At 46.8% G+C, this 27,875-nt stretch overlaps 1 protein-coding gene across 1 annotated transcript; it reads right to left on the reverse strand.

Moving 5' to 3' along the window:
- T265_04235 (hypothetical protein) lies at window positions 1-27,494 on the reverse strand (the record flags this gene model as incomplete). The annotated part of the gene is made up of 6 exons (XM_009168928.1): window positions 1-1,231; window positions 7,646-10,273; window positions 10,310-12,653; window positions 15,121-15,193; window positions 19,754-20,241; window positions 27,058-27,494. 6 exons carry the CDS (start codon window positions 27,492-27,494, stop codon window positions 161-163), a joined length of 7,041 nt encoding a protein of 2,346 aa, XP_009167192.1.
- Window positions 27,495-27,875: the final 381 nt, after the last annotated feature.

The raw sequence follows: 27,875 nt of genomic DNA on the forward strand, positions 1-27,875 counted from the left end.
TAGAATACGGATGCATCTTGTCATACCAGTACTCTACAACACAGAAATTCCGAGGCGGATGCACAGATGAAGGGATGGGGCAAATCACAGGCAAAAATGAAGATAGAAGAGAAAGCTAGAAAAATAGTCAGCGGAAGGTGGTGAACACGGAGCACGAAGCTTAGAAATGAGGCGTTTGAGATTCAACGATAATGTCATTTGTGTTGGGCACCGAAGGAGGATGGTCAATCTTCGAAGAGTCTGAGCATGAAGTCAAACATTCGACGAATGCATCTTCCAAATTGCTGTGTTTCACAGAATAATGGCATACAAAACCAAGTTCACGTACTTTTTGAAGTGCACGGAACAGCTGAGAAAGTGGCTTAAAATGGGGGTACTGATACTGTTGTCGTATGCAAAGTGGAAGAGACAAGGTCACCAAAGGTAAGTACTTTCGTAGTTCGGACTGTAATTGGTCGGGAGGTAAGATTAAGGCGGACGGACTAAGTTCGAAGTCTACCGAATATCCGACCGCAAACCGCAGTTTCAATTCCAGAGGAGTGCCATCGCACTGAAGCCGACCTTCCACAAGAAGACCAACACGATTGCACAAGGTTTCACATTCTTCCATGCAGTGTGAGCTAAGAAGTATGCAACGCTGTCGTTCAAGTGCGGAGTTGATTTGTGACCACAAAAGACGCCGAGCTCCGGGATCCATGCCACTGGACGGCTCATCTAACAGAAGAATTTGTGGGTCCCCGATAAAGGCGATGGCTGTAGAAAGCTTTCGTTTTGTCCCACCAGACAATGTTCGTACAAGGTGATCGGCGTGCGCATCCAAACCAGTGGAAATGATCAATTTGGATACTGTCGCCTCCAAATGAGAACCACTCAGGCCACGTAACCTTGCATACATCTGCAATGTCTCACGAACCGTGAGAAAACTATGAAGAGCGTCTTGTTGAGGACAGTAACCAATTGACTGGTCGCAATGTCCAGCGAAGAACTGTTTGGATAAATCCATCCCATTGAGGAAAATCGTGTTTCTTGGGGCTGGGAATCGTCCTGTGAGTAAACCGAAGGTGGTCGATTTTCCCGCTCCATTGGTTCCGAGAAGGCCAAAACATTCGCCAGCACGAACGCAAAGATTGAGATCAGATAGAGCAGGACGAGACTGACCGAAATAGCGTTTGGACAAGTGTTGTATCCGGATTTCTGTTGTGGGTATATCGGATGTGCAAAGTGGCACATTCTGAAGTGAGAAGGTAAGCACAAGTAGTAGATGTTAGGAAACAATTAGTAAACTGAAAATAATGACTTTACATTTACGGTTCGGATGGAAATAAGCCAGTATTAGGAAAATCATACCATATGATGGGAACAAGTGAGGATGAACTCAGGTCACGATCCAAAGGAACAACCACGGATGATCACTCATTGCAACGGTTCCCTACCGGTTTCTGCTTAATTGGAGGTGTCATTTTGAGGGCGACAGTGAACATCAACTGCGTTCAGCCTGATTAGCAGAGATTTGTTTGAAGGCTACTGTGCTCTACAACCTTTTAGTCACGAATGATTAAGCTGATTGTTCGGATTTTTGGACGTGTCATGTATTCAGCAGCCTTCACTGCAGAGTCGTTTATAGATGGACATGAGCTAAGCGGTTACAAGCCACTAGACACGAAGGTAAATATCTCATATCCACAGAGTTTCTGAAAACCAAACAGCCCCAAGCGTCCTCTTCGAATTTCCTGGACATTCTTCGAATATTAAACAATGATGAACAAACGCTGCGAAACGGTTCCGTAATTTCGATCATCAGATGGGGGACGAAGCCTGGATACGAAACCAGACGCTACTCGCATGTATCGTCAGTAGCAGACACCAATAAACTAGCGCAGTAACATCAGAAACTTTCAGAATGCCCAACGGATTCAGAACTCTGGATCGAAAGCTTAACTGTATGCCACTCAGTCAAATGTAACCCTCACTATGCTGTTACTTTTTAATCATTCATGAATTCGCGCTAACGATTTCGTCCATGTATAACTCATTATGTAATCATGGTATTTCATCGACATTCACTTTAGACTTGGCTTATTCTCTTACGCAGAGCAGGAGGTATGTAGTCGGAGCATTCGTTATGTCACGTTCGAGTGAATAACTGAACTTCAACTTCATCAAGGCGGTTATCGCTTTCAGTAAAGACCTTGACCAGGCACCGGTGAATTAGAGGCGTGCCTCCTTACTTTACCGATCATTCTGGTGGGTCCATTCAAACGTACGAGTTTGGTAACGCATCCTTGAACTTGTACTTGCTCCCGGGTGTGTTGTGACTTGATGGACGATCGTGCAACTCTGTATCGGTCCATTGGCTTCCTGTTCCGCCCGCTATGGTATATCAAAAGGCACGGTAGCTCTACACAGCTCTTAATGGAGACAAAAGAAAATTATTACAACCGTATTTATAGGGTAATCAGTGTTCAACACGGTCGTGCTGGAATCTCCGTGAGGGGGCCAAGGAGCGTCGAGCCAGGATGCTCGATCTGGATTGGCTGGCATTCTGACCAATCAGGGCATGCCTTCGTTTGATCAATGTCCTGCACGTGACACGCCCCTCCAAATGAGTGATGTTCGGTTATTACGGACGGCTGACCTCCAGACACGGTGGAACTAACAGCGCAGGCTAACGGAGAAGGTGAGTGAGGTGACGTCCTCATCACACAGCCAGCGTTACCTTACGACGGACGTAACGGCGATTCTATTCTTGGATTGGTTGTTCTTTGAAGAATTCATGCTCACATCACCTCCGTTTGAACAGTCGTCCACCTTGTGCAATCACTCTGATGAGTCCACCACAAAGGGGGAAGCACTAAAGCAATCAAGCGTGAAGATGTTCGCCTGTCCAGATATGAAAATTCAGATGCATCCAACGTGCGCTGGTGGAGTGAGCGGGATGGCTCAATGGTCAGAGAGCGAATTCACTGACTGGAAGGTCCATGGTTCGAACCCGGCCCTGCATCTCCACTGCTCCTGGCAGTATCCGAACCCCCGGGCATGATGGCTAGGAACCGAAAGGGTACTAAGGTTGGTGGAGTAGTGATAACACGCTCGCCTTGTATGTTAGACGTGCGGGGTTCAGGCCCCGGTACGGCCAGGGATATGCACTACTGATGGGCTCTAATAAGAGCGGAAGCCGAGTTCATGCTTTTCCTTCTGGTTTGGATTGAGACAAGGGGCGCGACTGGTCAAAAGTGATGTGAGCGTTGATCCTAAAAACGCCGCAAGCACCTGCAACTAATAGTCTTTTCATGATACAGTGTTTGTCTAAACTGATCAGGATAGGATGAAACATCAGTAGGGGTAGATCCAGTGCGACTAATTGCTGGGAAAAGCTTGAACAAATGCAGCTATAGGGCGGACGTCCCAGAAGCTACAGGCACAGAGAAGGGAACGCTAGGAAGCTACTCTTCACTCACGTAACTGAAACCGCATTCATATACGGTAGAGCTCCGCTACATCGTTAGCCAAATCCGATCCACAGCCTATTCGAGCAGCGGAACTGAGACGTCTTCAGGTGTTCGACAATCGTTGTCTCAGAACCATAGCTCGTGTGAGTTGATGTCGGCGAATCCGTAACGAGTCAGTTAGAAAGCGCGTTTTCGGTTGTGTAACGGGTACTTCCATTGAAGAATGTGTCCAGCACCAGAAGCTGCGTTGGTTGGGACATGTGTTGCGTATGCCTAACCATTCAGGTTTTCGACAATCGTTGTCTCAGAACCATAACTCGTTTGGGTTGGTGTCAGCGAATCCGTAACGAGGCGGTTAGAAAGCGTGTTTTCGGTTGTGTAACGGGTACTTCCATTGAAGAATGTGTCCAGCACCAGAAGCTGTGTTGGTTGGGACATGTTTTACGCATGCCGAATCATCGTTTACCGAAAAGAGTACTATTTTCTATACCCAATTCGGAGTGGCGTAAACAGAGAGGTGGCCAACCCTTGACTTGGCAGAGGAGTATGAAGGAGATCACGAAACGCTTGGGTGTCGTCGGTGCTACTCGCCTTCCAGGATGGGGACCGCGTGATCCTCACTGTGCCTGGTTGGAGACACTACAAGATATGGCTGCCAACCGATGTCAGTGGCGTTCTTGTTGTCAGTTTCTGTCCAGATTGCCTGAGTGAATGTCTGGAGGTGTAGGCACCTCGGAATGATTGTGGTAAGCTAGCACTAAGTCCCTCCCCCGTCCATCTTTACTCTTTTCTTTACCATAAGGTTCAGAGGAAGCTTGCCTTTGTACTAGTCACCACGCGTTTAGTTTTCTGTCTTTATCCGTGTTCCAAATGTTCAAACTGTGTTTATGTGAACGTCACAAATCGTTAATCAGTTGAACAACACGGGGGATTCAGCTAAGATTCATTTGAGCCTCGCGTTGAAGGTAAATTAGTTTGCAAACGAATGTAGTCCGCGAAATGCCCACAATTCGGGTTCAAGAAAAACAGAAACGTGGGGACTTCTTCTACCTGATGAACCCGACGGGCGAAACGGCCGCGGGCTGTTGAGGAGCTTTTAGCAGCCTTGTGAGTAGTGTTACGTATTCAACAGAAGTGTTCTTATTGCCTGATTTTAGGAGCTGTTTCGGGGGATGAAATCACACGATGCTGCATTCATTGCGCGCTGGGGATCTATTTCGACGTTTCAGAAAATCAGGAGGGCATCCAACAAGGTAGCCCAGCTTGAAATGATTGTGCGGAACATTCGTTCGCTCGTTGGATAAATCTTCAGTTCGGTCAAAATACAACGTGATTCAGTAGTTCTGGTGTTTGTAGAATGTAATATTACAGGTTCACCCATATTGTACAGCAGTGTAGGGTTTGACCCCATGCAGTTACCTAGAAGAGGTTCTACATTTTGCGACTCGCTTCCAACTAGAGTTGGACACGTAACCCAAGGGGTAGATGTGCTCACATTTGTAATATGAAGAGCGGTTGTGTACTACAACAGCGGGAATAAACTACAAACGGTTTTATCAGGTGGTGTGCTGGGAAAGTAAAGAACCGTCCACAAGCAGGGGAATTGGTTTGTTCCTCAGTAATAAAACACCATATAGCCACTCTTGTATAAAATCTAGTCATATAGCGAAGGATACACGGTGAGCAACTGAGTACACCGGGCATCTATAGCACAAAGGAATCGGTTGCTGACGTAGGTGTGACGGACTAAAGAGGTCCTTCTACGTCGCCAACCGAAACCCTGTCTTCGGAAGAGGCACAACTGTAAAATCTATGAAAAGCTTTTATGTTGCAAACGCGGTCGGATTTTGACTTTGCAATGATGTACGCAGTTGCTTTTATTGTGTTCCTTAACAAAGTGATACGAAGTGATACAAAGTGATACGAATGTGCGCTTTACCTTTGCTCGAATGTTGAAGAGCGATTCCTGTCAATGACAAACACTCGTAAAGAGTTCGCCTGATAGCTTTTATAAGCATCAAACTGAATTACACACCGCAGGCGATCCAAAACTAGACTCAGGGTCATCGTCCTTCAACTTCTTAAGGCTAATTATTCGAGGGGAACTGTTGTTGTACGTATCGGATGACCGTGCGTGACCTCTGCAAATGTCTAAGATCGATGATGACAAAACCACATCCCTTCTCCGACAAACCACCTTTAGTACAGATACGACCACTGCTGTCAATTATCCAATCAGGGCCAGTGGTTAAGGTGCGAACTTAATGACCGGAAGGTCAGTGGTTCAAACTTAACCATAGCATCTAGACCATTCCTGCCTAGTCTTGGGCAACATGGTAGTATCTCAGCCTTGGTGTCCTTCCGGGTGGCATGACAGCTAGGCACCGAAAGGGTGTTTCAGCTGAGCGATCGACCGCCAGTTACCCTCATTATCGTAGTCCGTTCACAGTGGAGCCCCAAGAACATTCAGGTTTCCATTCGGCGTTTGTCTCATGATGGAGAAAAATGACAGGGAAATAGTCAGCCGCGAGCTTTGGATTTGCTGTTCCACTCTCCCCGATCCGGGTTTGCTAGGATTTTTATGACAGTCCGTCAACGAAGTCGAAAATTTCAATTGAAATTTATGTCGGTCGGCTGCACCTATACATCGGTTCGAGTAAGAAAGTAGAGGAATCTCATGTTTCTAAATCCGAGCGATAAGGACTATCATCAATTTCGTAAGTGCTCAATTTTGAAGCATTTCAACTAAAAGACGACCGGCGTGGTGCAAACAAACTGAACTATAGAGTTCTCCCACCCTGATTACATGCAGAGGCTGGCTAAGTGTTTTTGAGAGGTCCAAAGACTGAAATCGAGATGAATAGTTGTATGGAAGCGAAAATTTGACGTTACTTCTTGCGACACTCCACAGCGAATTCCTACAGTTTACACTGAATTTGAGAACCATGGAGTAGAAAACCTAAACAGTCATCGTTTGACCATCCGACTAAAGCAAATTATTGCGTTGGTATGAGCACTGAGCAAACCGAGATTGTTGACCATAGTGACAGAATTTCGTAGTAGGCAATTGCGGGATTTGTAGTGTTCACATTCACATCACTCTCGTTTGAACAATCGTCCTTCTGTCCTGTCCACACCAAAAGCGGGAGCATTGGACACGACTTTCACCCTTATTAGAGCTCATCAGTAGCGCATATCCAATGGCCGCGTCAGGCTGTGAATTTCACACATCTGGCATGCGAGCGTTTTACCACTGCTCCATCAGCGCACGTTGACAAAGTTTGCTGCACTGTTCAATTCCTAACAAAGATACCAAGTGTATTGCAATAACATCAAAAATGATGAGATAGCGTTTACAGCTCTCCCTCTCTCAGCGTTACACGTCATGCACACGAACCGACTAACATATACGCTCACACAAAACAGGTGTTTGGTTTGTGTAATCTATTGCAATTAAAATGGACACTTCAGAAAAATGTGCATCTGACAGGAGTGGATGACTATTTTGATCTGCTCTGAGAGGTAGTTCGCACGAAATGTACGCCGTAAAGGGTTCTAGCGGAGAGACGGTATCCCTAAGTGAGAAGATCTGAAAAAAAGTTTTAAGGAATCGCACAAGACTGGTTTGTCCAAAGCTGCACAACCGTACTTCCACAGGTGTCCAGAATTGTATGCCCTTTGATAAATAAACGTGGTTCACTTCTCCAAAGCTTACGATGTTACTTACCTTCCGAGCGATGTTCAATTCATCGGGGCTGTCCACTTTTGAGAAACGGACGATTAGGGGAGCAAAGGACGTGATAAACACAGCTTCCTTAAAAGAAGCTGGACCGATTGGTCAGATATTTTTGGAAAGTAGGAATCTCGTCCTGAAACCAGTCTTAAGCTCAACAGCTTGTTAGTGGCCGGAACAGCAGCGAAGACAAGAGTGGATCTACAAGTGATTTACTGCATGTGGCAGCATGAGGGAAGTTAAAAGGAACTCTAATTCATGGTCTTTGGTTGTGGAGAGACCATCTAGACTAACATGGTTGATTCGTTTGTAGATGCAAAAAATACCAAGCCGAATTATGAAAACGCTTAAGGTAGACGACGGAATTCACAGGATATTTTGAGCACTCTTTTGATATATTCACAATCAAGCATGTTATTGTCAACACGTCGAGAAGTGAAACAAAGCAGCCAGGTTTGCTTACCTTAGCCGATTTCGTGTTATTCAATTGATGGGGTCGTGCCAGTCCCGAGCTCCGCTGCAGACAACCTCCATCCCATATGTACCAAAACGAACCACGATATTCCACGAGCAACAAGAGCAGAACAAACAACATGGTTTGTCCCATCATGCACAACATTCGCGGATACAACATCAGCCATGTGAAACTGGCAATACCAACAGAGGATGCCACAGACAATCCGTTTTCCTGTAGGAAACCGTTAATTGCCAAGTCGAACACACTGGACCCAAGACAATGATGCGGGAAGAGATAGAGTAGGGTACGCTGAATGTGACTGATGGTGGTTTGGACGGTTTCGCTCGGGTCTTGAAGGAGCAGCAGTTTGAGAAAAACACCAATTGACAGCGTAACCGAGGCGATGAACACATTGACCGCTCCGATGAGCACGTACGCGGTGCTTGGATGGTGAAAGAACATGGTGGCCAAATAGACCAGTGGGGTCATTGCAGAACCGTACAGGATCACGATCAGGACGAACGGACCAATCACAGCAGGGGAGGTGTAGGCTGTCTTACGAAACACGACCAATAGGATGGTGCAAAAGAGCACGGGGATACAGTAAATAAAGAAATCCCAGACAAAATTAACGAGCCAGTACACGTAGGGTTGCATACCAGAAACACGTTGTAAATGCTTGATACCCAAATGGCGTTCCGTTACCAGGAGGACCGCGAAATTAGCCGGGATGGCCGTGAAGGCAATGACGAGGAAAAGAACAAAAGCCGCTTCGACTTTGAACGCCTCCAGGAAGTTGAAAAACCAGGTAGACTTTGGAAATGGAAGTGGATAATTGGCAACAACAATCCCTGTGTGGCTAACGTTCTTATGAGGAGTGAGCAGCTGTTGCAATTGCAAATTGAACAAGTAGTTCAGAAATGCTGGGGCAGAAACGTACCCTTTATTGTTGTACCACAGGACGACACGTTCCATCGGAGGTAACAGTACATCAGTGAGAGTGGATGCCGGAATTTGCAGGTGGGATAGGATATTAAGAGTTGAATTCATACTGGGCTGATAAACGATTGCAACCCAATCCGCGACCGAATTGATTAGGATAGAAAGAAGATGATCTGATGTGTGGCGCCCGATAGGTCGAAGTGTAACGCCTCCGTAAAATTCCTCTGGAAAGCGGCTTTGTAATATATAGGATGAAACATTAAGGTGTGTCAGATTAACTAGTCTATCGAAGGTGGACAGGAGACGCCACGGAGGAAGCTCAGATCGATTTTTGTCTGCCCCAGCGCAACTTCTGTCGTGTTCGGGTTCCGACAGAGAACCACTCCAAAGAAAATACGGTTCATTGGAGCAAGTGAGGCCGAAATTCGGGCGAGGAGAGTAGATATGACTAGGAAGACAACGAATACCCGTCCAGGAGAGGGGGTGGCTAAAAGCGGATGCAGTGATTATTGGTTCTATCTCATCCGATCTGAGCAGCGAGTAAGTTGGACACGTCTCGTGATGTACAAAGGTGCGCTGGGTTTTATAGCGACGATCCGTCATTAGTCCAGGATGTAGATCCATAATCGGCTGTTCAATTTGCGGACGATACAAACTGAACAAAACTAGAGAAAACAGGATAAGGCCACAAGGCATGAAAAACTCCAAGAACCAAACTCGCTTGTTCCGTTTTAGGTGACACGAACGCATACGTAATATGACAATAGATTGATGGTATATTCTCTTCACAATGGCCCAAAACGGTTTATCTTCCGACATACTGGGTGAAACAGGGATCACGGGTGCCACAGGCTTTGTCGCCAAGGGGAACACGCGACATACGGATGTGAATCTTGAAACGAGGTCAGTTCCTAGTTTTCGTATGGAGAAAACAGGCGCATCCGCCTGAATAGAATCACGTGATGAGTGCGTGGGAGAAATTTCCAAGGATGTTTTTGCCGGCAACTGATCAGCCTGTTTGCTTAGTATGGTAAGAAACACATCGTCTAGAGAAGTATCCGTAACGCCGAAATGCGATACTGGCCAAGCGGTTGGTGACCTATCTCCATTCCCGTTAAGCACGGATTCCAGATGTTCAAAAAGGTCCGCGTATGTACCACTCAGAGCTCCTTCGGGGGGAAGACGATACAGCAAAGTGTTCCTCGTTTCAGCAAGTAGTACAGCCTGGGGAACGTGGGCGCATATTAATTTCGTGACAGCATACACGCCACCACCACTCTCAAACTCACCTGGTCGTTTCTCCAAGGTGAGCAGATAACCCAGCCCATAAGTGGCTTTGAGCGACACGCATGATCCAGATTGTAGAAGCCGTCCACTTGAAAGTATATATATGCGATCGGACAAGAATTCCGCTTCCCTCATGTGATGTGAAGTGAATATCACCGAACGATCCTCGGTTTTCATTGCCTGAACGGAATTCCAAATGATACGTTTGGACAAAGGATCAACTCCGGCAGTGGGTTCATCCAGAAGGATCACAGATAAACTTGGACCTAGAAAAGCTAGGCAAACAGACAACTTCCGCTTCTGTCCACCAGAAAGAGTCGAAATCCGACAGTTCCGTTTCGATTCGAAACCAAAGTAGGCCAGGTAGCGGTCGATGTAGTGCTTAGTTAGTGCACTGGGACTATCCTTTAGAGCTCCATACAACCAGACATGTTCACTTACTGTCATGTCAGGGTAAAGTACATCATGTTGTGGACAGTAACCAACTCGGGAACGGATGTAATCTCTATTCCAGTGTACCTCCTGTGCATCAATCAAGACGGTTCCCTTTGTCGGTTTGAGAATACCTGCTAGGATAGACAATAAAGTTGTCTTCCCTGCACCGTTATGCCCCAACAACACGTTGGTTTGGCTACGGTAGAATCGTAGATCTATTCCGTTCAAAACTGGACGACGGTTGTAACGACGATAGAGTTTGTACAATCCACGCACAATGAGGACAGGCGAGTTGTGGCTCAAGGACTCAGGTGGTAACAATGATTCATCCGGCTTACTGTTGTGCATCTCGATCGTTGTGTTGCTCTTATTCCATGTCTTCGAAAAGTGACTATCCTTCGACTTGGATCGTCTAACTGGAGGGAAGAGTGATGATCGAATAATTCTTGGGATACCCCAAAAGGGCGATGCCAAGCATAAGAGGAAAGCAGATCTAACCAAGGGTATTAGGTATAGAGCCGCAACCAACTGAACTAAAATGGCACCCCAGAGAAGAACGAATACAAGTCCGAGGGAGTAGGGGCTGCTCAAGGATTCCAAAGGCCAAAGATCCGACCACTGTGCTCCGAAACCTTGTCGTTCCAATCGAATAATATACGCCCATCCAAACGTTTGACTCACCTGAGGCAATAGACTAGCGGTAACTAGCAACGTGGGCGAGAGGAAAGTTTCATAATGCAAAAGAATTGGCGCCGGCAAATAACACATAAAATATACACCACCAGAAACAACGGCAGCAAGATTAGCCTTGTTAAAAAACAGACTGAATACGAGAGAAAAAGTCAGAATGGACAACACATAGGATAAAATAAGAAAGACCAAGAGGGATAGACTAGTGTTGGGTGTGATTCTGGCGAATCGCAGCACGATCACCATCACAATACAGGTCACCGTACTGAAAAACATGGAGACTGCTAGCCATGAAACTGCACTTAAACCGTTTGGGATTCCAATCACCCGAAGCATCATGAGTAGACCATGTTCACGTTCGTCGACTAGGTACTTCACGCTGGCCACCAGAGTTAGCGACCAAGCCAGAATCATCAACTGTGGAATGTGGGGCCCAAACAGGTTGAGAAACTCGTCCACATTGAAGGCAGGAGATGGAAACATTTGAAACTCAACACCCAGAGGGTGGTACGGGATGTTGGTACCGATTTTCGTCTGCAAACTGGCAGACGCCAGGCTGAGCACAGCCTGACTGATTCGTTCTTCAAGGTCAAGAAAACCACTTGTGAAGTATTTCATATCCGAATCAGGATTACGCCGTGGTGCTGGAGACCAGTGTCGATCGAGCACTTTATATCGGAAAGTCGTATCAATGAGAAATGGGTTGACACGAATAGCAAACGCGTAGAGTTCCGTCAGATTCGATGTTTGGTTTGTCGGCCACTGTTCAAAATGTACGCCTAGCGGGGCAAATCCTATGTCAGTTTCGTTCAACATGAGGAATCGTTCAAATTCGGTCTGATCTAGAAACGGGATAAACCGATCAAATGAATCTGGCATGCAGTCTAAAAGGTGCTCAGTTATAGCAACAATAAAATCAATTTTCTCCAAAGTATGCGACCAATGTGGGGTGCCACTGGTCTGGGCTGCATCGCCGGAAGGGCCAGAAAAGTGTAATAGAAAAGAACACAATTCGTTTATCTCGTCTGAGAGGAAGATGAAGGCAAACAAACAATACTGTAACTGCGGCTGCAGCCTTTCTGAATGGTTTTGCATTAGAGCTTCTATCTGTGGTCGGATGTGACTAAAGTAGAGTTTGGTGGCATTCTTCACTCCGGACAAGAAATAGTATACTTCGTTGGCCTTGTTTACAACCGAGTCTGTGAAAGCATTACTGGGATAGTATGCTGTTCGACCAAACAAGAAGTACCGCAATCGACCAGTCGTACGTAATGTGGGTTGCCAGCTGAGAAGAGAACGAATGGACGGACAGAAGTTGAGTGCTTGGACTCGCCTTCGGACAGGATTGTCTCCGGCAGGTACATCAATGCTCGTGGATGCATTCTTACTGAACTCGAGCACCAGGTGGGTGACATTGAGCACAGATTTTTTGGAAGATTCGTACACGTCCAAAGCGCGACTGATATCGTTCCGTTGCGCACCACACACGAATGCGGACAGATTCCGCAAGACAGACAAGTCCAAATGATCAAGGGAAAGATTGCCGACTGGATGAGATAAAATTTTCGGGATGCGACTGTACGCGATGAGGATAGCCGTCAGCTGTGGGTGTAATTCCGAAAATAAGTCCAAATCCAAAAATGAACCCGATTGTGTGAAACTAACAGGAGAGGAGGTGGACAGGGGTGCAGAAAATGAGAAAGTATTGATAAATATTACGGGAAACAGAAGAGATGCGAAAAAATCAGTATGAGGGATAATAACATTTTCACACTGCGAATCTTTTATTAGTTTGTAACTGAGAAAAAACAGTGCAGCTCCGAGAACCTCGATGACGGCAAACGGCATGTTCTATATCAACCGCAGTGCAGCCAGTTATGATTTCCAGCTTGAGTGTAGGAGGACATCGTCTTGTGATGCCGTCAAACCTTCGTGGATGAGATGGGCTGGTACTGCGGCATTCTGCGAGTACAAAGTGCTACAGCATTATAATATGACTTATCGTTCAAATGCAGTAAGTATCAAGGTGTTGCCTGAGCCTCTCTGCAGCAGTACTAGTCTCACAAGAACTAGGAAATGGTTTGAGATTTGAGATACCAGCTATTAAATGCGCGGCCAAAAACCCAGTTTCGATATTTCAATTAGTCCAGTCTGGGACGATCGACCGTGTGTTATCGTGTTTGCGTCGGGGCTGTATGGCGGCCGCGTGCCAGGAGTGTCAAATCTGAAAGAGCACGAGACCACTGGTGTGTTGCGGGATATGAGAGCCATGAAAAACTTTCATGCGATTCACTGTACGGTACAGAATACCCGATTAGTTATAACGGTCACAGATATAATTTGTTCTCAAGGAAGCGTGTTTTGTAAGGTCACAGTATGAGTATCAAAGATTCTAACTACTAAAAATCATTGCAACTTGTAGCATCTGAGCGGCAGTGCCACTGAGGTTCAAGAGCCGCATCGAACCACCAGAATAGTATGACCTGTTTCGATATATGTTGAAGTCTACAAATCGACAATCATAGCATAGGAATCCAGGACTAGATTAGGGTGCAGCTACTCCGGCTACGGGATATATTGTAAACTTGGGCATTGCAACAGTAATACAAATATTATTGGATTCCAATGCATGTACTCATTTCGTGAAGGCATAGTAAAATTCTTGATCTTAAAAATCCGATGAAATTCAAAGTAGACACCTACAAAGCAGCAACATGTGTTCCCATTTGAGTGACAAATGTGGTACGTCGATCACCATACCCACCCGTCGTCAGCGTCTTCCAGCAGCGACGTCGAATATCACATTATTACTCCTAGGCTGCACAATTGGTTAGAAGGAATCGTGGCTGTACCCCACCTGGGATACTGCCAGGGCGCCAAAACCAGACGGAGGATGATTAAGTTCCTCGACTAAAGCCTTCGGCCGAAAAGCTTGACCGCAGAGCACAGGTATTTTGGCGAGAAAGACTAGTGCATTACACCTTTTGAACAGGTCACCACACATGTTCCAACCCCAAGTCTGGAGGAAACTGTGTATAGTTAGACCTCTAGCCCTTGTACGGCGGCGAAGTATCAGTATTGAACATTGATGCTATACTATCGACGGTGATGAATGGCTAAGAGGTGGTCGTCTTTATGAACAAGCAGTGCTCCCAGAGTTGCTATAGTTCACATTAGCTCCTCTCCAATTCTGAAAGTTGAGGGTTAGCAACTGAAAGAGGCTCACAGATGATGAATAGGAGCATTACCTAAGGGGGGAAATCTGTCCCGATTCGCGAAACGCCGCATGACTGTCTTTCGAAATTAACCATGAGGTTATGTGGCCTCGTCCATGAAAAGCCTCAGGTTTCTGAGAATAGATTTAGTAATCAAATAAGTGGGTGAGTTCACGGCAGTGGTGATGAGATCGTGCTCCAGGAAATGGCCCTGACCAGAAGTTCCTGCCGCCAAATTCGAGCAAGTTCTACAACTTCATAGGCTTAATTCAGGGACCTGTAAAATCCCGGTTCTGGAGCTGCCCCTTCGTCGCTTTATCTATCACGGCAGTGGTGATGAGATCGTGTTCCAGGAAATGGCCCTGACCAGAAGTTCCTGCCGCCAAATTAGAGCAAGTTCTACAACTTCATAAGCTTAATTCAGGGACCTTTAAAATCCCGGTTCTGAAGCTGCCCCTTCGTCGCTTTATCTATTATGGTTTTGGTTGATACACAACCTTATGAGCAGTACATTACAAATATTACGGTTTTGGTTGGTATATTCTATTTCCCTTGGAATACTGAGAACGAGCAGTGACAGGCCACAAGTGGATACGCAGAAAAAATCATTGTATTTGTTTCATGCACCCGTATACATACCAAGCGCGTTTGGTTTGACGAGGTCAGAAACGTCTTGTTTCATGCACCCGTATACATACCAAGCGTGTTTGGTTTGACGAGGTCTGCCTAGTTCAGTAATTGTCTTGTCCGACCAGTGATCGACCGAAACTTATGTTACGTGTTTACTTTTATCCACTTCGGTCAAAGTGTGCATATAGTGTAAGACTAATAGTTGTCAGCCATGGGATATCTCTGAAAATGCATATTCTAAAGGGGAAAAGCGTTGGACAAACTGACAGAGAGCAAACTCACGATTGCTTCAGTCTCTCGTTGGATAACAATTCGGTCAAATTATGGATGAAGTCGTAGAACGGAGTACCTGGTTCTAGAAAGTGACTAGATGAAGTCTGATGTGGATGGCAAGTGAAGTTGAAATTGCACACCAATGATTGCAGATAGTGTAGCAATCCCATACTTGGCATACTTTGACTTTGCACATGGCAAGCAGAGTAACTGTGTACGGGTGCATGAGCACGAAAACCCGCGAGAATGCAAACAAAAAGGATTGGGAAAGTCAGTTCTGCGGTCAGAAGGAACGGAGAACGGCGACGCAGTAGAAAATTCTTCCATAATAAAACGCGGAAGTGAGACAGGTAACGGCGGATACGTCTTCGGTCGCGGGAGTGGGAAGAAAAAAGGGGTGCATCTGCGACGCTTGCCAAAGGCGGACAAGAGCTGGTCATTTAACTGAACAACATCAGAGCTCTGGTGAAGGGAGCCTAAAATGAGAAAGGTGGATAAGCCGAGAAAATGTTTATTTCATGAGAGCTGACTCGAAACCGGGCTCCAGAACTGGTTAGCTACAAGGATTCGGACTGGCGCCCAACTTTGCCAGACACCCAAAACGCATTTTAGGCGATCCAGAAGTGAGAACTCAACGCCAGAAGCATGACGCTATGTGCATCCGACACACACATCACATCAGTTCCTCATCGTGACGTAACAGTGTACCTTCTGTCACACATAGGATGCCCGTGGTAGTGTCGGTAGAGTGTGGCGGATTTTCGGCTGGCAACCTGGTCTCCTATAAGGTGACACATGGGCCTAGTGAGGACACCGTCACATGGCGTGTTACCTCGCCATAAAGAAGTTTCACATGTCACAGGAGCAGGAGCTCCTAGTCGCTACTTTGTACCACCAAATTGACGCATGAACCGTGTGATGGTCATTAGCACTGATGCCATGATGTCCTGTGCGTCGTAACTGGATTTTAAGGGTTGAAGAAGCAGATGTGATGGGCTGGTGAAATCGACATCTCCAGAAGTTCTGACCTCATCTCCCTGCTGCCTTACAACCTGTACTTGATTGTGCAAAAGCTAGAGGTTTACTCATGATCAGAAGTCGTGTGAAGTCTGGGGTGCGCTCGTACGCGATTTCCTGTGTTGCTCCATGAATATATTCCAGAATCGAAACTTCGTTTATACTACGGCGACGCTACTGACGCTGGCTTAGCCGTTGTGGTGACAAATGTGCAAGCTAAACCTCCTCCCTCACCCACAAAATTCAGAAACGCACTGTAAACATGTTGTTGGAATGTCCGTACTCTACTTGACGTGGGAAGCCAGAGCTTCACCATACGAAGCCTCTTTGACTGCCAGGCCGACATTACATGCCTTTAGAGACAGATTCCTGGTTTCGGGTCACAACGCACCGAACTATTCGGGACGGAAGCCTTCTACTGGTTGCACTATAGCGATCCAAAAGATAAATCTGACATGCACAATGTGGCTGATGCTTTTAGAAAACGCACCCAAGACGCCCTAACCTCTTAAGAGCCAGTGTTGTCCGGGATTTCGACAGCTCATTTCAAACGCTCTCCAGTGAATCTGACCGCCATATCCATCCAAGCACCCATTCCTTCATCAGACCACTCCGCCAAGCACGATTTCTAAGATGGGTTACAAACCTGGTCAACCGTACACCCAACCGCAATATCCTGATGGCTAAAGATGGAGCTCCAACCAATGCCACTTGTCACATTCTTGGAAATGTAGTTTGATTGTTAAACTTTGACGCCTCCAATTGACTCACATTATTCAATATGAGCATCAGGAGGCATCCACACACAGTATTTTAAGGGCTGTCGCATTGCTTCCGAAATGAACACGCGACTCGATGGCCATTGTCTGTTGAAGACTGTAGGCCCTGCCGGAATTAAATGAGGTTCAGATCATGCCTTTACGCATGCGTTTAAATTTCACCTTATCGCCAGGCACACACCATGATATACGAAAAACATCCAGGACTACTAACTGCGGTGGCTCGACCATGTGCTACGCATGCCGAAACAGTCTAACGGGACGAGTGTTATTCTCCACGTCCCATTCAGAGTGGCATAAACCGCAAGCTACGGCTTGGTAAAATGTTGCGAAAATGCTTATAAAGAGATTAGGTGCCAGTGATGCGGTCTACCTTCCAGGGTGGAGTCCCCATGATCCCTTCTTTGTTTGAAAGAAATGGTGACTGAGCGATGTCAGTGGCGTTCATGTCATCAGCTTATTTCCAGATTGATTGGCGATGTAGGTACCTTAGAATACTTGCCATAGACTGAGAGTAGATCTCTTTCCAATACACTCTTATTTTGCTTTCACTCTGAGCCTTTAAATATAATTGCAGTTGTGCGGCAGTGAAGCACCAATGTTTCTGATGATGACTGCGGTTCGAATAGCGAGGTATGCAAGAGCTAATGGAAATGAAGATAAAGCAATACTGTTGTTATGGCCAGTAAGGTGGGGGCAAAGGTACCTCCTGTCAACCAGGCTGAAGAATGAGGTTAGGAAAGACTGCCATAATGACTCAACATAAAAAGTCGAACGCAGTGCGAAAGCTAGTGAAGCAGTCGATTGCTCTCAACGTGTGAACATCTGGTCAAAATAACTTATTATTGGGTCTTGATTAAAGCTTATTTTGATATCCCGTTCTTCCGGAAATCGTTAAAGTATCAAAGAGATTTTGGAGGCTGATCCACCGGTAATTTTCGCATGCTGTTTTGCAACTTTTCTTAGGGATTTGGAGAAAAATTGGGGTGTACCATTGAAAGATGATAGACTCCATCTCTCAAATGGGACAAAAATTGTGCAGAAGTTGAAGGATTGCATAGAGAGGGAGAGTATAGACCTTGAAAATGCCACTCTCGGTTGCGGCTTTTCTGCTTTTGGGAAGACTGACAAACAGAATAATTTCCGGTTGCTTAGGCGACTTACAGCTGATGCTGTATGGCTCCGACATAGGAGGTTGTAGGCTTCTTGCCTTAAGATTAGGGTAGTGCCCTCTCTGAATGACCCACCACCGGTTTATCATTTTAGCAGCGCAGACAAGGTTGTAGGGACCGATTCTTACGAGACAACATGAATTTGACGGGAAGGCCATATGGCCAACGACACGTTTACACTCATATCCGACCAATTTGAAGCGTGATTGGTTCTAGTAGGCCTACTGTTCACGTTGAAGAACTCGGAAGTCCAGAACTTCATTGGGGTGGCTATGTAATGCTGAAGTGATATATAATGTCCAGTACGCGTCCAACTATCCAGTTTCACTGCGCGACATAACCAAGAGGGTCCTTGGAGGGTTGTGGGATAGACGTCTTAAAAACGGACCAACGATCAGCCACGACACCACAGTAGTGCAGGTAGTTGGCTGATTTTATCGCTGTCATTGCACCAGAGTGCAATGACACTGTTTTTCAGAGGTTGACGTTAACTCGCAGCAAAATGTAGTTCAGCACACACTCGTTCAATTTTGTTGATAGGTTTGCTTCACAAGCCGCGATTGCACCGCAACAGATGAAATTACTCCGCATTCAATCAAGGCGTGATCTTGAGTCATTTATGGCGTAAGAACCGAACTTCGCTGAGGCTAAAGGACCGCACATATAGGCTAACTGTGAGCGTGACCTCACTTAATGGTTGAGATTCAGACTGTCCGACAACCCACTGACAGTGCTGGATTTATGCACCAATTTGTCAGCTCCCGCCAACAATGTGCAGCTACCTCCCCCTCCCCCAAATCACTGGTGAACGAAACTGTGGCAGCCACAGCCACTGTACGAGTACGCGGTTATTATAGCTGACAATGATGATGATGATGTCCGATCCGAAGACCTTGAGCGTCTTCACAAATTTGGTCGCCGTAGCAAGCAGGAGGTATCTGGCTTCAACGAGTACGTGACGAGGCAGTGCGTAAGTGGATACTTAGTAGAGAACCGTTGAGGCAAAATATCAAACTTACCATGTCCGTGGTTGGGGCATGTCTCATTCACATGCACGAATATACATTGTCCCCTGCAAGAACCGCGTACTTGCCGTACAGTAGTTCTAGCTTCCACAGTTTCGTTCACTATGGTTTCGGGTAGATAGCTGCGCATTGAAGGCGGTAGTCCATATTATTAATTCAGAAATACAGAGTTGTCAGTGGACTTTTAATTTGGGTGGTTAAAAGGAGCTATGAATTGAAGGCAATAGCTTAGATGCACGAGTGCCAGTAAGGGCGCAACTGGACCATGCCTGAAAGTCTCTACTTATTGATGTGGCTCAGTGGTAAGAGCGCGAGTTTGCTGACTACAAGGTTTGTGGTTCTTATACGACCTCTGCCTCTCGATTTCCCCTATCTAGGATTGGACAACCTGGTAGTATCCCCCCCGTGCTTGCTTCTGCTGGCATGGCAGTTAGGCACCGAAAGGGTACTACAGGTGGGCGGCGTGTTCCGTCTTGAAGCCCCCATCCAGAGAGATGGCAGTGACCAGTGGGGCTGAGTTTGCTGGTAACGGCTCTCGCTGCCAATTCTCCTGACTCGTTCCCACCTTCACATGGTTGTGCGAAAAGAGCCCTTCGAGGAAGTTTGTCGAGTGGCATACGGAGCACGTGACCAAACCAACAACACCTACGGAGTGTGAACAGTTCATCTATCGTGGAGGACTTGTCTCTTCCGAAAATCTCAACATAATTCAGAATTACTGATCCGGTGTTCCCACCAGACTCGAAAAATGAAACGAAGATATCGAAGAACTTTGACGTCTTTGGGGAGCAGCCAGAGAGCACCTCTGATGTCACAGCCAACAGGCTGATGCCACAGTGGTTTTCACACAGCGTCCGTGTGCCCTTTTTGAAGATGGGGGTGAATGTCGGCATGCCCCATTCTACAAGCATCTTCTCTTCGTCCCATATGGTACCAATAAGATTTGTCAGGTGGGTCACCAGGGATTTTCCGCCTTCCTTGAAGAGGGCCGCATACAAACCATCCGATCCTGGTGCCTTCTCACGTTTTAGTAGGGCTATTTCGTACCTTATTTCTTCTTCCGAGGGGCGATTAAGGTTTACATTCCATTCGCCCGTGTGCATTATCTCCACAGGCTGTTGCAGGAGGCCAGCTGAACTGTTTTTCGAGGTGTTCGGCCCACCTTCCCAGTCAACGTTTTGCAAAAGCCCTCTCCATCTCCCGAGCTTCGACGTCCACCAGAGCTCTCGTCCTTTCCTTAGGCTCTTCACTATTTACCGTTTGAGAGATTTGCGTGCGCCGTCGAACTCATTGCCTGCTGGTACAGCCTTCCTGGCATCGACCATGGATAGCGATCTCGATGACATCTAGTGGTCTTGTGGTCGAATTGGGGAAGTCGGACAGACAGCACTTAGTGCCACAAACATAGCTCCTTCCACATTTTGCCACCCTTCATCCACATGCTCACTGCCGTCACAGTATTGGTTTGCTGTGAAGAGTTGTTGGGTTAGTTCAGATCGATACTGTTGGGCTACGGTAGTTCTTCGAAGATAGTGGATTGGCGAGATGGCCTAAGTGGTTAGAGTGCGAATTTACTGACCACAAGGTCCGTGGTTCGAACCCGACCTCTGCCTCTCGACTTCCCCTGTCTAGGCTTGGGCAACCTGGCAGTATCCCAGCCCTCGTGTCTCCTTCGTGTGGCATGGCAGCTAGGCACCGAAAGGGTACTACCGCTGAACGATTTTATTTTTTAAGTGGATTGGCATGCAATTTGCTGACTTGTGAGGGCCTGAAGGAAGATGAAATCTCGGGCATGCTCGTACCATAGCGGGATGGGAATCACATTGTGTACCCCAAAGGTACCGGCAGTCTTGAATTATAGCTCTCCACTGGTGGTTGATGACCATGTGATCCGATTCCACGGTTGGTAGCTGCCGGGTTGAGTGATTCACCCGTTTATGCTGAATGTTCGTACTGGTCTAAAACAGCTCATGATCAGTACACAACTAGGGAAGTCGCTCTCTGTTGTACGCGCAACGAGCGTCGATGCCTAATCGACCATCCAGATGTGATTCCAAGGAGCTCAGACGAATTAACCAGGCATTCATAAAAATCAGAATATCAGTGCTTCTTGCTCTCGATATAAAGTACCCTTCTCAGCGTCAGAACTGCAGCCGGTTGAAGCATAGGCCGACACAACAAACAGGCACCGCTTTTGTGTTAGGAGGCACCGAGCTTCATTGAGCTAGGTAATCGGACTGTTCACTGAGATCCACCCAGTAAAGCGCGTTCAGCCCTGGGGCTAAGTGCAACTCTCAAGCCGCTTCTGCATTACCAGACATACGGAGGAAGCAATGTGAAAGAGCTAAGCTCGTCCTTGGGTTTTGAGATGCATAACTACGACTAGGGCTCGTATGCGTGTTTCGGAGACACAACACACATCAATTTTAGGGAAGTATAAAATTTCAGCGAGCATTGCCTATTTGTTAATTTGACAGAGTACGGACGTTCAAAGCTCTTATGTAGATAGGATCTCGTGAATTCAGCAAGGTGTTCTTTTGTTTATTGTTAAGAAGCAGTGGGGACTGTAAGGCCCGTCGGTCAGATAACTAACAATGAAGCGACCTAGCAAGGTTTGCTAGTGACGGGAAGGGGTCGGGGGACAGAAGACTCTGTGGGCAAACGATACGTCCCGGTTGTCAGGCGGAGAAAGGGTTTTTGGTTGAAGTACCCCGCCTTGAGCTTTTGACTCAAAGGTCTGGCCCACAAAGTGGTGATAGGTCCCTGTCCCTGGCCTTTGGTCCAAAAGGCTCACCCGCAAGGCAGCGCGCAGTAGGGTTTCCTTTTGGGGACCCTTTCCGGAGCCAATGACTCAACAGTCTGACCTGCTTGGCTGCAGCGGGTTGGCCTAACCCGATGGCGCAGAGAATAAGACATTACTGTTTTACTTCTAATGCAGCTGAACACAGCAGGTGCTCTTTGGTTTTCAAGACATTTCAACCGTATTGAATAATGCGCCCGCGGTCACGGCGAACCGTTGGGCGATCGGAATGTGCGAATTTTGGGGCAAATCGTTCCTAACCCGTTGCTTCTCGGAGGAAGGCAGTACCGCTGCTTCCATCTACATGGACATGCTGGTTTCCTGGAAGAGATAACTCACTGCCTCCACACTCCTATCACAAATGACAGTATGACTATTTCGCAGACTGCCTCGTAGCACGATGACTCGTAGTATGGGGTCACGCTTCTCATGGTCTGACCGTTTCCCTCTGGGCTTCCTGGCATGGTTGCACCTTGTGGAACGAAGTTTCAGCCGGTGTAGCCCGCGGGATCACTGAAGCACTCAAGCCCGACCACCACGTCAAGGCAGTAGCTTTAGGTCAAGTGCGACATGTATCACGTATCCCCAATTATCATCTGCAGATTTCCTGATCCAATATTTGGTGCAAAGTTTGTAGATGACCGAGCATGACATGGCAAAGTGAAATGGACGCGGTCACCATCAAGCTGAGTGCTGTTGGGTCTTCGTGACTTTCGCCCACGTGACCCTGGTTGTAGGTGGCCAGAGAGCCTGCAGAGGGAGGCATGCAACCTATTCCAGAGGCGAGAATACTGTCAACTCTTAGTCTAGCAAAATTTCATCCGTCATGATGCGCCGGGTTTACGTTGGATGAGGTCTGCGAAGGATGCTGATGCGACTCCACTGATGGCAACTTACTCTTACACTTACAACTTACTCTTTATCTTAATGCTGCCTAAAGATGTAGGCATCCCATTCTTAGGACAAAGGCTTTCCTTTCACTAAGTCTCTACCCTTCCCCTTTGTTTCCACTTTTTACCAACGTTGTCTCACATTATGGTTGTACGGCGGTTAAGCACCATTATGTATTGCTGTTTGATGGTATGGTCGATTCTCCACGTTCCCCCTCTTAGTTCGTCAATGCGACCGACAATCCGCCCGTGGTGACCGTCATCAGGACATAATCGAACTGACGGGTGGTGCGACTATTATTGTAATACTAAGTTAGTAAATGTCTCTTATGGTTCAAAGCAGTGGAGTTGATGAGTCTGTTGCCATTCATACACCGTTGCCTATACCGAACTTGCCCAGGACATGCTGAGTGGAGTCAGCTGATTGGCCTACACAGACACACCGGTCATATGCGGCTGATACTATGTCGCGTCTAGATATCCCATCAACCATATTTTGCAGCTATGCGAGACTTTCCATGAAGGCGGTAACTGCTGGATAGACAGAGGAGTGCCTTTAAATAGAACTATCGCAAATCCTCCAAGACATGGGTACACTGTGAGCACGACCACTCAGGGGAAAGGTGATCCAAAAGAAATCCAAGATGTGGAGTCAGCTGGTGTCCACTACCGCTACGGGGATACACATAATGACTAGGTCTGGCAGTCCGGTCCCAGATAGGCGTATGATACCATGCCAATAAATGTGGAGACTAACTAAAGTTATCCTCCCACTGCAACCACTCAGCATACTACGGGTAATTCAGCGGCCGGTGCCCCTCCAATGGACTAACACAGTAGGTCGTAGCATTGCATGCTTTGGTTGATGCGAACATAAGTGACGGTGGGACAGGATGTGAGTAGCGTTTCGATTGCCACTGCGAGATGCTGTACTCCTAGAATAGATACAAACCAACAAGCTGTGACATAGGGAGGGCCAAATCCTGCAGCGCGAATCACCGCAAGGAATAGAGGTGCTGTCATTTTGTCGTCCGAGCTTATGTATCCAACAATTATAGCCCCCAAGGGCCCATATATTCAAACGTATGATCTTTGAAGTGAACTACCAAAATTCACGACTAGCTCTACCGAGCACAAGAGTCGGATAGCCACAGGAAACATGAGGTCATCCAGTAAGGCAACAACAGGGGCCACGTTCTCTAACCTTCAAAATCTCTGGCGACCGTGCAGTGTGAATCTGTGGCTACTTAAAAACGGTCCTACACGGATATGAAGACTGATTACTTATTGTGCTGAAGTTCCAGCAATCATCCGCTTTTTTACCGCTACAGTCTGAAAAGCAGTTGGCGCGGCGCATAAGAAGTCCAAAGCATAGGTGCCATAAGGACATAGGGACGGCTCCCACATTCCAGCCTCAATGATTCGGTTGCATCTTTAGAAAGCTGTAGCAACAATTATCAAGGTATGGACTATTGGCCATACCATGACTTGACGCGACAACAACACGACATAAAGATCACATGTGGCTGCGGCCACGTTGTTCTCACATTTCCGAATGGATCACGAAAGTTAGCAACTATCCGTGGTTTGGAACCTTGGCGGACAGAGCACAGGGACGCCGCTGAATGCGCGTTTCTCCACCACGAGCTTCCGTATCTCCAAGTTCATTATTTGGTTTTCCAGCCTTTCCAAAATTCGGGATACACCTTTTTCATGTTTGGCACAATGACCTAATTTAGGTGATACATTGCAGTAAATAAGACATGGCTAGATTACTTATTTCGAATATACACCACTAGCACCTTTGCATTACAGTTGATGAAGACTTGCGGTTTCCCTTCGCATCTGCTTACACCGACTGATGCTATTACAACCTCGTAGACAATTTCTTGTTAGTTCGTCACATGCAAATCGGACCTGCACGATAAATACCTCATTTTCGACTGTATAGCCGCCGAATGGCGCGGTAGGTATCACTGATTTGTGTCAACAACACTCTCATCACATGCATGTGGAGACCATGTAAGTCGCCGGGAATCATATTTTAAAAAAACGTTACACCTTACACAGAGGCGGAGAGCGACTCGAACAAACACTCAAAAACGCTGTCGCAGAACATATAAACTAAATTAACGTTCTATTCATTATTAAAATCCTACGGAGCCTTTCATGAAATCCTCACAGTTAAAAAAAATGACGAGCCAAAAAGTTGTGGTAATAGTGATATCCGCTTACACCAATGCGGCATCACCCACATACGTTATGTATACAATTCGCTTCACAGATGCAACAAAGTAGTCAAAGTCCACTCAAATATCCGGACTGCCGAATTCGGATTCAGTAAATAATTTACACGACAATACTTTGCTCGGGAAAAAACTTGGTACGAACCCATATTGGAATCCCTCAGAAGCTTGCTGTGCGTTAATGTCTGCACGACTTCTGTGTCGATTCTTGTCTTTCCGTTCCGCCCAGCAGTGTACGCCGGAAAACAATGCATTCTGAAAGGATGCTTACTGAAGATAAAAGGGGATTGTTATAACCGTGCTTTATAGAGCAACCGCAGAAATTTCCACAAGGTCACGCCGTAATTTTCACGATTGGGCGAAGCAAAAAATGCTCAACCCTTATTGGCTGATATTCTGATGGATCAGTGCCACGGTTAGGTCGCACATATCCGACCGATCCACATGCTGCTCGCCTCCGGATATTTTCCATCTGATTCTACTGAACCATCTAACTATTTCAGCCACATTCTTCCTTTCAGTGACAGCCTGATCTTGAAAGCCCAAGAGTTACTGAAACGCTTGCCACGTTTTCAGCGACTGACACGGATTTCACGGATTGACACACAGGATTGAGGCTATTGCCCAAGTTTCCCGGGTCGCTTTTGTTCTTGTCGGTCAGTGGCTGTCGTTCACCTGAAAGGCACAAGTGAAAAAAGGGTGTAGCACTGCTCCTTATGTTCTCAACGCGGGGCAGTATGCTCGCCAGCGCGAGGATCCGCGTAAATAAGTGTCTAATAGTGCCTTAAACTGGGTCCTAAAGGGAGCGTGAACAACCGTTGGAGGAAGGTCATTCCACGCACCTACTACCCGAAATGAGAAAAAAACTTTGCCTAATGAATGTGTGTTCTCTGAGCTTGAAAATTTTCTTACTATGTCCCCGCCATGTGTTGGCTGGGTCAACGATGAAAAACCTGTTTGCCAAGCTTTGTTCAAACAGGGCATAAGTAAGAATTAGGTCTCCAAGGGGGCCACGGTACTCCAGGGGAAAGAGATCGAGCATCGCGAGACGCGTTTCGTAGTTCACGGATTTTAGGCCGGCAACCATTCTCGTGGCGGCTCGCTGGACACGCTCAATGAGGATGACGTCTTCTGTGCGTCCTGAGTAGACAACTTGGTTGGAGCGGTCTTATGGGCCCCATAGAGTATTTGGAAGTCTGTAGCTACCCTTTCGTCACACATATGACTTTACAGGTCACCTACACTCGCTAGATCGCGAGATCTGTCTTTTTTCCTTACACTTACAAATCACGCCACAGAATCATGACTGACTTGACTACACAGCTCACAGCCAAGCCCTAGATCCCAAGATCTCGTTTTTTTTCCTACACGTACAAACCATGATACACAAGGATGACTCACAGACTGTCTACCGTCCGATAAGCTAGCAACAAGTCTGTGCTGACACCCACACACACGCAAACGTCCCTACATATAGGATAACAGCACAGCACAGCAACACCACACAACTCAACAGAGCTTCACAAGCCGCCCGACTTGGAGCTGAGCCGCTCAGGCCTTACGGTGCTTCGCTCACGGATATTCAGGAATACGTGTGGCTGCTAAAACAGCGAAGACGACACGAAACCTGCATCTGGAGTTACAACAGGATTTATCAGCCTTTACCAGAAAAACTATAAATCCCTTGTTTGCATATATACCTGTTGTAATAATTTTACTCAACAAGCAGACATTGTTAGTGCTCCCCGTTTTCTCGTTCATAAAACCAGTTTTCGGGTTCTAGCAGTGCATTCACAAGTCCATTCGAGTAATTAGGGAGAAGGTGCGTCGGATCTTCCGTAGAATGGCGAATGCCTTTTGGGCCGAGTTCTCATGGTGCAGTGAGGAGGACAAGTTTGAGGAGACCCAGATGCCCAAATCCTTTTTGGCATCTATCCTCATGATGCTTTCTGGTCCTTCCTCACCATGCATAGCAAAGGCATTCACTGAGTCTCCTCCAAATGACATATGGACGCACTTATCTTTATTCAGAGTAAGGTGCCAATCCACCGACCGCTGCTTGGCAGCGTCTTCATCCATTTGGAGGACACTGGCATTGGTACTCCAGAATTTCAAGTCGTCCGCAAAAAGTAGGCGTGGAGTCGCAAAAACATCTGGGAGGTCGTTTACGTAGATCAGAAAAAGCACTGGTCCCAGCGCGGAGCCTTGAGGAACTCCAGTGGAGACCGGCGCTGGGGAAGGGTAGGTCGAGTTTATTCTCACTCGGAATGATCTGTCTGATAGGAACGCCTTGATCCAGCGAAGGAATTTTCCTCGAATCCCGTAGGACTCGAGTTTGTGGAGCAGCGGAACGTGTGGGACCCTATCAAATGCTTTTGAGAAGTCGAAAAATATGGCATCCGATATGAGTCCTTCGTCCTTGGTTTGGGTTAAGCTGTCAATAAACACGAGCATGTTTGTCACGCAATAGCGGTCTGGGAGAAATCCGTGTTGGGCTGGAGATATCAAGTTGCTGGAAGTAAGGTGGTCTAGGATAGCTCACTTCAGAATGCGTTCCATCACCTCGCACGGCATGCTAGTGGGGTTTATTGGCCTGTAGCAGCCAAGCGACAGCCAATCATCAGTATTTTAGATTGGCGTGACAATCACCTCCTTCCAAGCAGAGGGAAGGCGGCCCTCGTCAAGCGACTGACGAAACACCAAGTGTAAATGGCTTGCCAGTGTGGAGGACTTTTCTTTCAGGATCCTTGGATGGATCTCGTGGGGCCCCAACGCACAAAATAGGCTGATCTGGTGCAAGAGTTGACGAATGTCTTCCACTGTAAAGACCAAGTC

Source organism: Opisthorchis viverrini, assembly GCF_000715545.1.
Source record: "Opisthorchis viverrini unplaced genomic scaffold opera_v5_68, whole genome shotgun sequence".
Classification (NCBI taxonomy): domain Eukaryota; kingdom Metazoa; phylum Platyhelminthes; class Trematoda; order Opisthorchiida; family Opisthorchiidae; genus Opisthorchis; species Opisthorchis viverrini.